The 14419-nt window shown below is 42.6% G+C and overlaps 1 protein-coding gene across 5 annotated transcripts in view; it reads left to right on the forward strand.

Moving 5' to 3' along the window:
- The window catches only part of FAM131B (family with sequence similarity 131 member B), a 35523-nt gene that overhangs the window by 12072 nt on the left and 9032 nt on the right, over window positions 1–14419 (forward strand). For 4 of the 5 annotated variants that reach the window (XR_014572474.1, XR_014572475.1, XR_014572476.1 and 1 more), the window contains exons 2-6: window positions 7109–7218; window positions 8663–8698; window positions 12773–12862; window positions 13446–13656; window positions 13982–14125. Coding sequence is in view for 2 of the 5 variants with exons in the window: in XM_083799125.1 (XP_083655251.1) it covers window positions 7109–7218; window positions 8663–8698; window positions 12773–12862; window positions 13446–13656; window positions 13982–14125 (591 nt within the window). In the remaining 3 variants the exon portion in view is untranslated. Of the gene's footprint in view, window positions 1–7108; window positions 7219–8662; window positions 8699–12772; window positions 12867–13445; window positions 13657–13981; window positions 14126–14419 lie in introns of all 5 variants that reach the window. The other variant, XM_083799126.1, reaches the window with a different exon arrangement.

Genomic DNA, 14419 nt, shown 5'->3' on the forward strand with positions numbered 1-14419 from the left:
TGTTCTATTAGACAAAGATACTACACTTTCCACGAGTATCACGAAAATTCATAGAATCACAGAATATCTTGAGTTGGAAGGGACCCACCAGGATCATTGAGTCCAACTCCTAGCTCCACACAGGACCACCCAAAAATCAAATCATATGTCTGAGAGCATTGACCAAATGATTCTTGAACTCTGACAGGCTTGCTGCTGTGACCACTTCCCAGGGGAGCCTGTTCCAGTGTCCAACCACCCGCTTGGTGAAGAAACTTTTCCTGATATCCAGCCTGTTGCAGCTTCTTGCCATTCCCTCTGGTCCTGTTGCTGGTCACCACAGAGAAGAGATTGCTGCCTGCCCCTCTGCTCCCTTCATAAGGAAAGCTGTAGGCCACCATGAGGTCGCCCCTCAGTCTCCTCTTCTGTAGGCTGAACAAACCAAGTGACTTCAGCCGCTCCTCATACGTCTTGCCCTCCAGACCCTTCTCCAACTTCATAGCCCTCCTTTGGACACTCTCTAATAGTTTTATATATTATACTGTGGCACCCAAAACTGCACATGGTACTCGAGGTGAGGCTGCACCAGTGCAGAGTACAGCCTGACAGTCACTTCCCTCAACCAGCTAGCAATGCCGTGCTTGATGGACCCCAGCATACAGTTGGCCCTTTTGGCTGCCAGGACACACTGTTGACTCATATTCAACTTGCCATTGATCAAACCCTCCTGGTCCCTTTCTGTGGGACTGCTCCCCAGCCTCTTGTCTCCCAGTCTGTACATATATCCAGGGTTGCTGAGTCCCATGTGCAGAATACAGAACATGCTGTTGTTAAACTTCAAATTGTTGGTGACTGCCCATCCCTCTAATTCGTCAAGATCTCTCTGCAAGGCCTCTCTACCTCAAGGGAGTTAACAGCTCCTCCAAAATTGATATTGGGGAAAGTACAATTTAAATACTGATCATAATTACTGCAATTACATTTGTTGCTTTCTTAGTCATTCAGGGTAAAGAAAGGAGTGGAAAGAAATAATTGAACCATTTACTCTAAATATTGGTGTTTACCAACATTAAAGTTGCCTACCAATATCGAATGATAATGTTTATGTTCTCTCCACAAAGTAAAACTTGAAAAACAGAAGATGGTTTGCTAACAGTGGATAATAACAGCGCTGGAAACTCATTGTATAATTAATATGTTTCTTCTTATGTTAATTGACAACACATCTGAAAGTGATTGACACAAATATATGTTTAGTATATAATGTGTATCTGCACCAGCATTGCATTGGGAAAAAAAAAACAAAAGAGAATTTAGGACTCTAAAGCTATATTGTTCTATTCAGTGCAAAACAAAACATACAAGACAAATTAGAGATTTTGAGCATCCAACACAGAAGTTGCAACAAAATAGATTATTAAAGGCTTCTGCATAGATGCAGGTGCACTATTCAAGCAAGTACCTTGTTAAATGAACAAAATACAGGCATACATATCAAATACACTGTCAATGAATGCACAGTGGTAATAGAATTGAGAAATTGCAAAAGGAAACCCAAAGAGAATAGACTTGTTAACATTACAATAGATAAGTAATTCAAAACCAGATGAATTTCCTATGATCACAGAAATGAAAAGAAATTGAAAATATGTCCAACTAAGACATTTTATGTCTCCATGAGAAGTCAAAGTATTCATCAAAGTGGGCTCTAAAATAAGAAAAAAAAAAGTATTAATATTACATCAGTAAGGTGGGATACAGTCATCCAGATGGATTCTTGGAGTTTTCCAGTGCATCCTTAAAAATCGTTGCTATTTCATATTGCTTGTGAATTTTAGAAAATACATTTTCTAATTTCTGAGCCCATGGTTACCATGCTTAAAAAAAGTGGGGGAGGGGTCTTGGGAGGGGTCTCTTTCCCTCATCTATTTTTTTCCTTTAAAAATGTATTTCATATTTATTATTTAAAAATGTCTTAACGTCTTAAAATTAAATGACTTAAAATTAAATCTTTATTTTTACTTAAGCAGTACTGTAAGGAGCAGAGGGATAGTATCTTTCCCCCAAAGGCTTAGAGGGCTAGAGTAGAAACATTTCTTCACTTGTGATGGATACATCTTTCTTGATATGCGTCTGTTAGATTTTTTTAAATTAAATTTGTGTTAAAAATACAAAGCAACTTTGATCTGTAAACAGTGTCACTTAGTATATTTATGTATTTCAACTGTGTTGGTTTTATTTTACTGCTTCTTATATTTAGCTTCCTACTTATTCTTCAGTTATCTACTGAGTCTTTCAGGCCAAAGATGGAATTTATGATGTTAAAAACAAAACAAAACAAAAAAGCGACAACTTTTAAAAGTGCAAGGAAAAACAAAAGTCCTCTGTGTTTTTTCTATACACACTGTACAAAAATGGAAACTATCAGTGTGCTACCAGTATTGAGATCAAAAATGGAATGTCTTTTGCCAAACTTTGGGGCTGTTGAGTTGCCTGTACTGAGCACCTGTCTGCCTGAGGTTGGTCTCTTTCTCTCTCTTTCTGTGTCTGAGGGGTCCTTGCAGAGTATTTTCAGAACAGTGCTGCAGCCTGTTTTGCTCTGTGTGCCAGGATGTGTAGACTTACAGTAGTGTCACAGCACTATGCTCAGAAACAACTGAGAGTACAGGAATGAAACTTAGAATAAATGGAGATAAAACAGCCATGGCACTGCTGTTGAAGCCTGTAATGAAGGCTTCTGTACTTCTGCCTTCTGCTTTGGAGTGGTAGCACCTCTTCTACCTCTCCAGCATCATTGTCTATATTAGCTCTGCAGCAGGAATGCCTCAGCTCTCCCCTTCTAGTGTGATAGAGAGTTACTGATGGAGTGAAGGAGCAGGAGCTGCCTCTACAAGAAGAGGCAACCGAATCCCAGTAAGCAGAGGTAGGCACCCACTCCTACACCTAACTCCACTTTCAACCTTCCACTGACCTCTGTTGATTCCTTAGCTCACCCTGATGACATTCAGCCCCTCCACTCCTTCCTTTATGTGCCCTCTCCAGATTTGCACTTCCTTGCGGTGCCCCTTTCTTGCCCTCCCCCAACTTCTACCCTCTACCCTTTCCCAGCTCCAGTGAGATCAAATACATTTATTCTAAGCCAACAGCAAAACTTATAGCTGATGCACCTGGGACTGACAGCTGGGCTTTTCAAGGCTTTAACAGACACTTTCCTTTGCTAGAGATATTTCTAGCTTCGATTTTAATGCCAAACCTAATAGCTCTTCAGCCATATTAGGAATGAGCAGCCCATGAGTGGGCCCACTATGGCCTTGCCCCTCTCACTTGAATCCAAGCACACACCAGAGCACCCTCTCTTGCTTTGACAAGTTCAAGATTGCTCGGTCTCACAGGGAGTAGTGCTGTCTGCCACAAAACAAAACAGAAAGAAATGAAACTGCTGCCAAATAGGAAGGCCAAAGCATAATAAAAGCTTGCATAGAAGGTAGCAGTGATGTGTCAAAACTTTATGTAGCGATACAAGAACTGATTGCTTGGGGTGAGCTAGTTGCCGCTGTACTCCCCAGCCAGAGAAAGTGAGGTAACTGTCCCATACAGGCATTGCACACCAGGATTTAGAGGAAGTTTTGGCAGCCTGGCCTTGGGGACCTGCCAAGGCCTGAGTGGAGATACCTCCAGATCTGCTGGGAAGCTCGTGCACAACTTCAAGTGCCCTTATAAACGGGCACTTGAAGCCCATGAGCAGAGATGAATCCAGTAGCCCAGTGGTGGCACGGCTGCTGTAGCTCTGTGCCACCAGGTGCAGTGAGTAGCAAGTCTGAGTAGGTATACACACAAGCATGCATACACAACATACATACATACATATACATATATGCATATAGCCAACCATGCAAATCACCACAGGAACGTACTCAGCAATCATGCAGACTGCATAAGCATCCTCATCTTGTTCCCATCTCTGGTTGGTCAGCATGGAGATCCACGATGTGCAACTTGGATCCTTCCTGTAGCTGGGATGCTCAGTCTGCTCAGTAGCTGCCCCTGGATCCTGGTCTCCCCAGTTGCTGGCACCTGGATGTACAAGCCCTGAGGCCACAGCCCCACTCCAGTTGCTGGTACAGACTCCTCACTTACATATACACACAAGCACATGCACGCAGAGCTTTGTGACACACAGTAGCCAATACCAGTAGCCAGCTTATCCTGTGGTCTCACTCTCAGGTGCACATTGGACATACCTGGCACTGAGGTCGTTTCACCTACTCGCCAGCTAGTCCATTTTCACTTTCAGTAATGACCACATACTCTTTCACACACTCTCACTTGCTCCACTGGATTTCAGTCTCCATTCTCTCCAGTTCCCAGTACTTAGACCTCCATTACATAACACATGCACATGGAAAACAGCATCCTGCATGCCAGAAAATAGTTAGAATTTAACAAGAAGATAGGGCAGACTGCACAGAACAAGTGCAGGGCATGGCTAGACAAGCATACTGATAAGCAACCCAATTACATGCCACCAGCCCCTTTTATCCCTTTCTCTATTTTTCTCATATTCCTGCCCAAGCCACCTCGATCCCACGCTTTCCCTGCCATTGGTTCTACCCCTAAACATCCCATAAATCCACTGCAATCCCTAAATGCTCTTCTCCTACATCCGATAATAGGTCCCATATCCCATGGCATATGAACACCTCCCTCAGTTTCAAAGTTGCTCTGGAGAACCTCTTCCCCTGCCTCATCTTCATGGGCACTGTTTCTGAACCATGGGGCTGAGGCTCTCTATGCAACGACCCTTGGGAGGGGTCCAGACAGGGTGTCCCTTCCTGTGAGTGCATAATTTGGGTTGCCACCTGCCATTGTCACCCTGTGAGCCTCTGGGTGTGTGGAGACATGACTTTGATGGGATGATGGTTCCTGTTCTGTGCCTGGGAGCAGCCTGCCAGGGTACTATTTGGATCCCACCCTTCTGCCATTGTCTCTCTGTGCTTCTTTGTGGGTGTGCAGATAAGCTTGTATCAGATAATGTGACATTATACCCTGCAAAGGAGGGAGGGTGACTGTGGATAGAAGCTGAATGATCTGATCAGAATTGAAAACAATTTCAGCTGTATATTTCTAGCTCATGAATTGATCATGGTTAATAGTAATCACAATTAGAAGTAAATAAAGGAGCTCAGTAAAGACAAATACATGCATGTACTTGTTAGGAAAATCAGTCGAGATGATCACAACCTTGAAAGGTAGTCTTTGTCATGTTCATTAATGCCAAATCCTACTACCTCCTGAAATTTGGCTATGTCTGACCTCTAATGCTTGGCTTTGTAGCAGACAGTATGGGAATTTGTTTTTTTTTCTTTTAAGTTCCCTGAATAGCTTCTGTTTTACTCAGCCAATCAGAAGCACATGGGAAATGCTATTAAAGCACTCAGTTACAATTATCCTGATGAACAAAAACATATTTCATGTGTGAAGGAGAAAGTATGACTTGATCCTTTGAGAAAGAAATTTTCTTACACAGCAGAAAGTGATGAGGTATGAAAGTGTGGTGGACACTAAATCAGATAATATTTGCTTTCTGCTGTTTTTTGACTTACCAAGCTTAGCTTTTTTTAAGAGACCAAATTAACTTATTTGCATTTTGAATTCTAGCTGATGAATGCCTCAGGCTTCCCACCCATAAATGCCTACATGCCTCCTACAGGCCTGTGTAGGGCAGAGGATTGCACAATACCTCTTGCCTGTCAGAAAATCTCTACCCAGGTAGTGATAAACCAGTGTAAACGTGCCAGAGCTGCTAGAAAAACCAACAGGGTTTTCATACGTCTGTGGCAAAGAAATTTGCCACAAAGAGCAAATAAAAAGCAAAACGCTAATGAAAATAGCACCATTCACATTCAGTAATATATATTTTGAATAGACTAGAGATTGCACAATTGATCCAGGAATCGATGATCATTATTGGAGCTCTGTTTCTTGCTAGATTGCAAAGGGCTGTTTTAAGCACAGTATAACCTTCTCCTCCATGACATGGATGCAGGAATAAAATGTTTTTTAATAGAGTTTGAGGATGGAACAAGGATTGAAGGCACAGTAAATAGCTATATGGACAGAGAGGTCATACAGAACAGTCTTGATACTTGGCTATATGAAGTTTGCGTTTAGTTTCACTTATATTAAAATTTAATATTAATCATTTTATTTTTTTATATTTATTCTTTCATTTTTATAATTTCTATTTTACATTATTAGCATTTATTTTTATTTAATCCTTTAAGTTGTATTAAAATGCATCTAAAATCAAACAGCACAGATTCTGCTTTTGGATGGGTGACAATCCCAGAAAACTGTGCTGAATGCATAGGGATCTCAGTGAACAAATAGCGGAACATGAGAGTCTACTGCAAGGTTATGGCACAATGGGTTAATGTGATGAGGAGCAGCCAGTCATTTTTACCTTTATTAGCAGAATGGGTGAGAGAAGTCCTGTATTACTATGCATGGTTTCATGTCTGCATTTTGAAGAACTAAAAAAATTTAGATGTCTTTTAAAATAATAAACAATTTATTAAGGGGGATGGAAAAATGCTATACAGTAAGAAACCTAAAGATCTCAGTCTATTTGATACATCAAGAAGAAAGTCAAATGTATGAATAACTGTTCTGAAATATAACAGCAGGTATTAAAAAGCTCTTTAATCTTTCTGAGAAAGGCAAAGCAAGGACCAGCACCTCTAAGCTGAAGCCAAACCATTTCAAATTAAAAAGGAGAAATGCCTTTTTAAGTAACGATGGCTTAATATTGGAACAGGATATCAAAAGAATTGGTTATTTCTGTCACACATCATGACTAGATTCTTTTCTATTGGGAAGCTATGCTCTAGCCAAGCATACATTCTGCTTGAGAGCAACATAAATGACTGGTCTTCATATAGAGATATCCTTGTGAAACATAATAGTTAATGATGTACAGATGGTTTGATAAAAATCAGGTTTGGTTTAAGGCCATTATGGCCTTAAAGTCAGTGATTCTCCTGTATGCTAAGCTGACTTGGCTTTTAAGACTCTTAAAACACATTTAAGTCAGTGGCATTTGGAAGCCTGACTAGATATGTTCCTGCAGGAAATGAGGTGATTGCAGTAGACTGGAAAGGACTGAAAGATGTGGACCAAATCAATATGGACAGCACCAGTTCACTGCATGGCAGCAGCTTCCACCGTCCTTCCACTGAGGTGAGTGCTTGTCCCAGACACACTTATCCAGGGGGATCAGAAAGATTTGATTCTTTCTGAGTTTAGCAATGAATGTTGTTTATCACTGGGGCATCATCTGGGAGGGGACTAGGATGTCAGTGTGCACCCAAAGATCAGACCTCCATATCTGTGCAGTTTGGCTTGTGTAGTGTAGAGCTGAGTCACTCTTTAGAATATCCAGAGTGAGTAAGAGTTTGCACGTAAAAATGTTTTTAACCACTCACAACAGAGGCAGAACTGAACATGAATAAGACTGTGGCAGTTATGACAAGCCTGTAGGTCTGCATTCCTTGAATAATGGATTCAGTGAAATATCCAGCATTATGTCTGTCCCAGCTTCTGCAGTATAGCCGTACAATCTTCTGAAGAAACATTTGTCTCCATTTTGATTTTTAGGAATGCATTCACTAGTAACTCACTGCCAATTGATTTACTGTTTAGTCAAGGGCTGATTCATTTCCTGCTCTGAATTATTGCAGTTTAGATACCTGAATTTTCAGCTCTGTAAGGTTCAGAATTTGCAGTCCTGGTTAATAAAAATATCAACAAATAACATTTGGGAAATCACAAATAATGTTTGCAAATAACAGACAATTTGCCTAATCTTACAAAGTACTAATGTATAGGTATTTTATTTCCTTTTTATACTTTATTTCCTTATTACACTTTGCTGGCTTGGAATGTAACTCTAAGAAACTTGGAGTTTCACAAAATCATGACAGAAATAGTGGAGCCTAACCTTGTATGGAAAACTCAGTTAAAATCAAATACAGATCTTAAAGCCAATGAGTGTAAACCATACCTCATGAAACATTTTGATTTATGTAAATTACCATGGCTGTAAACAATTCATCTAAATTTTCCTGAGCGTTCACATCCCCAAACCAAGATGTTGAGATGTGAATCCTCCCAGCTGAAGGAAATGCACTATGAATTGTTGCTGTAATGACTGGTATGGGCAAGGGATCTGGTTTGCAAAGGGAAAGTGGGTCAGAGTGGACAAACTGAAAGACTACAAGCAAAAATAATTTTGGAAGAAAATCATTCTGTAACTTGCTATCATACAGTAAAAATAGGTAGTGTAGCTCCTCCTTGTGTTAGCCTCAGAGGGATGCACCTCCCATACAGAGATGCCAGCTGCAGTATTTAGCAAACAAAAGCTGTTAGAAGGGGAATCTTAAAGGTGTTTGTATTTCTCCCTCTCATACTTTTTTATCATCATATTTACTTGCATACTTCCAAATACCATGGTACCTACAGTCACCACAGTCAACAACAGGGAATAAGCCAGCTCGAAAGGCAAGTTTTTTAAATCTATCAGCTAGAGTAGTGGCTGTTGATTATGGCAAACTACTGGAGAGATGCATAGCTGTTTGCAACTTGTTCATTACACTAACATCATGTCCATTTTTGGTTTCTTTAGCAAACACGGACAGATTTCTCCTGGGATGGTATCAATGTGAGTATGCACCACACTACTGTTCATATTCTAGTCATAGAAAGCCCAGGGTTTGTCTGTTATTAGATATAGTGGCAATCAGAATGGAAACATGAATGAAAGTCTTCACTGCTACTGAAATTCTGGGCATTGTCTAAGATTCAGAGGATGCTGATGGATTTTGGTTTGCTTCTGTGGCTTTACTGCCTCGCAAGGTATTTAGATCTGCAGGTGGCTTTTAAGTTACCTTTATCGCTCTGGGATAAATGTGTGTCATTCCTGATATTTTCTTTGTGATATTTCTGGGCACTGTTAGATAAAGAAGTATAGCCAGCAAGTTTAAGAAACTCTGTAGTCTTTGATCTTTTCCAGCACTTTGGAAGAAATGTATCTTATCATTTTCAGCTACATATAAAAGTAAAAGCATTTTTTACTGTCCCCTGTGGAAGATGGTCAGCACAACTTAACTTTAGCTAACAAGTGGAAGAAGAAACAAACAAATATTTTAATATATTCCTTGTTGCTCTTAACAACTATGCCATGATTTTTTTTTTCCGCTAACACAAAAACAGTATCCTGAAAAGGGAATAATTTCTATTAGTGCTACAAAACTATTCTTTCTGGTTGAGAGGATTAAAAAGTATCTTTCCATAAATTAGCGTTGATAGTTTTATACATTTTGAAAGGTAGGATTAGAGGCCATGTTTTTGGCAGTTGTAAGCAATTTCAAATTTCAGATACTTTATAAATGGGTGTCATTTTCTGGTTCTCTGTGATTTGAGAGCACTTGGGTCACTGAATATCAAGGGGATTTGCATTTTTAACCAACTGTGGTGTTTTTACCCTGCTGAGCAGCTGAACTACACTACAACTGCTCTCTTACTGCCCCTCCTCAAAAGAAGAAGGGGAGAAAATACAATAGAAAAGGGCTCTAGGATTGAAATAAGTACAGGCAGATTGCTCACCAATTACTGTCACCGGCAAAACAGACTCAACACAGGGAGATTAATATAACTTATTGCATATCACTAGCAGACTAGAACAGTGAGATACTAAAGACAAACTGAAAACAGCTTCCCATCCACTCCCATCAACCCTCTTCTACCTCCTCCCCCTGAGTGGTGTAGAGGAACGGGGAATGGGGCCTGCGGTCAGTCCATGACACTTAATCTCTGACACTCCTTCATGGTCACTCTCTTCCCCTGCTCCAGTGTGTGGTCCCTCCCATGAGATACAGTCCTCTATGTGTGCATCCCATAGGCTTCAGCTCTTCAAGAACTGCTCCCATATGGGTCTGTACCATGGGGAGAAGTCCTTCAGGAGCAGAGTGCTCCAACACGGGTCCCCCACGGGCGGCAGCTTCCCCCAAGCCCCCTGCTCCTGCGTGGGCTCCTCTCCACAGGCTGCAGCTCCAGCCCAGGGCCTGCTCCTGTGGGGGCTCTCCATGGGCCGCAGCCTCCTCCAGGCCACATCCACCTGCTCCACTGGGGGCTCCTCCACGGGCTGCAGGAGAACTTCTGCTACGGCACCTGGAGCACCTCCTCCCCCTCCTTCTTCACTGACCTTGGTGTCTGCAAGGCTGTTTCTCATTCCTCTCTCTCCCAGCTGCTGTTGCACAGCAGTTTTTTCCCCTTTCCCAGAGGTGCAACTAGCATTGCTGATTGGCTCAGCTCTGGCCAGCAGCAGGTCCCTTTCAGAGCTGACTGGAGCTGTCTCTTATTGTCCTGGTTCCAGTTAGGACAGAGTTAAGTAGCTCATAGTAGCTGGTAGGGTGCTATGTTTTGGATTAGGATGAGAAGAGCGCTGATAACATGCTGATGTTTTAATTGTTGCAGAGCAGTGTTTACACCAGGCCAAGGACTTTTCGGCTTCTTGCTCTGTCCTGCCAGCGAGCAGGCTGGGGGTGCAGCAGGAGCTGGGAGGGGACAGACCCAGGACAGCTGACCCAAACTGGCCAAAGGGGTATTCCATACTATCTGACGTCATGCTAAACAATATATAGGGGTGGCTGGCCGGGGTGGGGGGGCCGGCTGCTCGGGAATAGGCTGGGCATCGGTCAGCGGGTGGTGAGCAATTGCATTGTGCATCACTTGTTTTCTTACACATTATTATTGTTAATACTATTACCATTATCACTATTATTATTATTATTGTTATTATTATTTTCCTGTCTTAATAAACTGTCTTTATCTCAACTCACAGGCTTCACTTTCCCGTTTCTCTCCCCCATCCCAGAGAGGGAGGGGGGAGGGTGAGCGAACGGCTGTGTGGTGTTTAGCTGCCAGCCGGGTTAAACCACAACACTTATCTAACACGGGGCAGCTTCTGGGCTCTTCTTACAAATGCCACCCCTGTAACACCTCTGCTACCGAACCCTTGCCACATAAACCCAGTACACCAACCCTTACTACTGACATCTCATTCATTGTGGCACTTACGGCTTGGGATGTTTTGCTTAGGCTCTTTTGCTTAGAGAAACACATTGAGCAGGAAAATTACACAGCATACAGCAACTCACTAGAAGAACTTTACCATTTTTTTTCTCATTGCACTTCTGTCTACGTGAAAGCAAGGTACACACAATCACGTTTCCTTAAAGAGAGTAGAAGATAGTTTTCTTACTTGCAATTTCCCATTTTCTAGCCCATTCGGAATCCATCAAGTCCTTTCTCAATGTGTCTCTTTCTCTTCCTCCGTGTAATTCTGTATATCTTTGGTGTCAATGCTAGCTCATGAATTTCCTTCTCTTCCTATTCATTCTTGCCTTCCTGCCATAGCTGTTCAGTCTCGGAGTGGCAGAGACCTCCTGCAGATGCTTTTTGTTCTAGGTCATTTTCATGAGGTGGCTCGTAGCAGAGTCCCCAGGCTGTTTTGAAACAAATGGGCAGATACTGAATAGCAGTGCCCAGGCAAGAATGACCAGTGGGGGCACAGACTGACATTCTTTAACCAGCTTCATCATCAAAGGAAGTGCACAATGGAACAAGCTGTGTTCTCAGCTACACCTTACCTTTTTTATTGTTTTTCCCTGCTTTCTGATAGCTTCAGCTTATGTGTCACACACACACATTCCTGGCTGCAAAGTTACAGGATGCCTCACTCAAATTTACACTCAGTTTTCAGAGAAACTCATCTCTCTTAGCTTGGCAGTTGACTGGGATTATATGCAGTTCGATATCAATGCTTGTCTTTGCCTCCAATTATTTGACTGCCTGGTTATTGCTCCTCTCAGCTTTCATGAGGTCTATACCTATGACCAAATGGTTGCTTCAAATCAGGTTTTAAAATTTCCACCGTCAAGGTCACTACTTTTGAGTATCTTTGTGTTTGAATGCTGAGTATGAACATGGTGGACTTGATTTTTAGAGGCTGAAATGAAGAGCGAAAGCAATGCTTCTTTAGCCATTATGAAAATTTAGCCTCAAATGCAATGCCTGGCATCTTCAAAGAAGCCTGATGAATTCATCTTGAGAGACTGTGTTTTATTGTGTTTGTGACTGCTGCCTGTCCTTGTTTTTCAGGGACTGAGGATGAAGAAAGAGAATAGAGTGAAATTTACTGGAATTGACCTAATTTCTTTACTAGTAGTTGTAGGTGCTTGAATGAAACAGGATGCACCACTGATAGAGTCATGTTCATTTTAAGACCATATAAAATATGAGAGGAAATGAACACCAAAAGCAACATATAAAATAATATCTGTAGTGTGATGCATATTGGTATGTCTTGCCTATCACATTGTCAGCTCCTCACTGTAAGCTCCCTGATTGTCCATCAGCCATGCCTTGCCTCTGACAAAGAGCAAGAACAGTGCAGCATGTCCATAGAGGACTGGCAGCAGCCAAAGGGAGGCCTCTCACAGCCTACTTCTGTCTCTGCCACTGACCTTGCCTCACTCAGTCCCACAGCTATGCACTATCAAATATTGGTTAAATAGCCTCTAATTTTTTCATCTCCTCTTTTGCCCTTTCTTGTTGCTTGCTTCTGCTCTTCATCTTCCCTCTACCTTCTGGAATTCTTAAACTGATTTCTTACTTCCATTCACTTTCTTTTCACCTTCCTTTATATATTTCTTCATATTCTCTCTCTTTTCAGCTCTCCATGGAAGATACGACCTCCATCCTCCCCAAGCTGAAACGCAACTCCAATGCTTATGGGATTGGAGCTTTGGCTAAATCATCTTTCTCTGGTGAGGTCCTTAAAACCTGGGTTTATCCTTGGCAGCTTCTCTCCACAAGCCTTCAAGGCCTCTTCTTATAGCTCCCTGTTGCTTTCCCAACTGCTCCCTTCTGACTCATGCCTTTTCTTGGCCTTAGAGCAGCCTCTACCACCGTGGTTAGAGATATAGAAATCTCTTAGCTTTTGCACTTTCAAAGAAACAGATTTTGCTTCTCACCATGCACCCCAGCTCAGACATCCTCAATTGTTTCCCCTCAAACTGTCTTGGGTTTAACCCCATTTTCTATTTCTTAGTTTGTTCACTTCCAGGTTTCATCACTCATGCCCAACTCTGTCCCAAATGGATTCTAGGCAAGGAAGGAAATGGTCTTTCATATTTGGGGTTTCCTCTTTTTCCCCCTCCTGAGAACCAGTCCAAGAAAAGATGGAGAAACTCTCCTGGAGAGGGATACAGTGAAAGGTGGGAGACACCCAACCCAAGGCCTGAACCCTGTCAGGAAAGGAGGGGAGAAACCCCACTTCCAAGAGAGGTAAACAGAGAGGCAAACAACCTTGGAGCTGTGTAATAGCCCCTCCTTGTTTTCTAATGTCTGGCCCCTTAGGGATATCCCGCAGCATGAAGGACCATGTCACAAAGCCAACGGCTATGGGCCAAGGCCGTGTGGCTCACATGATTGAATGGCAAGGCTGGGGTAAAGGTAACAGCCAGCAGCAGCAGCACACGCATGAGACAGCACGCAAAGATGCTGATGCCTACTCAGACCTGAGTGACGGTGAAAAGGAGGCCCGATTCCTTGCAGGTAGCTCTGACTTTTTTGCATGTGAATTGGGTTGGTTGGGATGCCCCAGAGCAGAATCGCTGGGATACCAACGTGCAGGATCCTCAAAAACACACTCAGGAATGTCTCTGGGTAGTTCAGATGGCAGAAGGAGATGAGAGACTGTGGTTGGAGTAGCGTCAATGGAATGCAAAGTGTAGACAGCAAGGGCCAACTATGGGTGATGGGCATTGCTGAGTTTGGAGCATAGTGGGACAGAGGGACCAACAGATGAGATTTAAGAGGGTGGTGAGAGGTGGAGGCATTCATGCATCACTGCTCCCCCTCCATGTATCTTTTGGCACAGGAGTGATGGAGCAATTTGCTATATCAGAGGCAACTCTCATGGCCTGGTCCTCTATGGATGGTGAGGATGTGAGTGTAAACTCAAATCAGGAGAATCCAGCAGGCAACTACTCTGAGAACTATCAGGAGCTAATGGAGAGCCAAGGTGAGCTCCAGCACCTCTTGCTAATCTTGAAAGACCCCTTTTCTGCTCTTGGTGTCATGTCACTGTACTTCCACTTGCCCTGTTTTATTCTGCAGTGTCAAATTCCAGGGTTGGAATCTAGCAGAGGCATCACCTATTTGCACTCCAAGGAATCTGACATTAACAGAGAGGCTCCAAAGCCCAGTTCCTTTGGCTTTTTGGGCACAACTGTGGAGAGCCACTAGCTCTTGCAGTTGCTTGTGGGTATGGTCATGTTCATATGCCTACTGCCTAGAACTGCCTCTCCTCTTCACC

This window comes from Anser anser (genome assembly GCF_964211835.1).
Source record: "Anser anser genome assembly, chromosome: 1".
NCBI lineage: Eukaryota > Metazoa > Chordata > Aves > Anseriformes > Anatidae > Anser > Anser anser.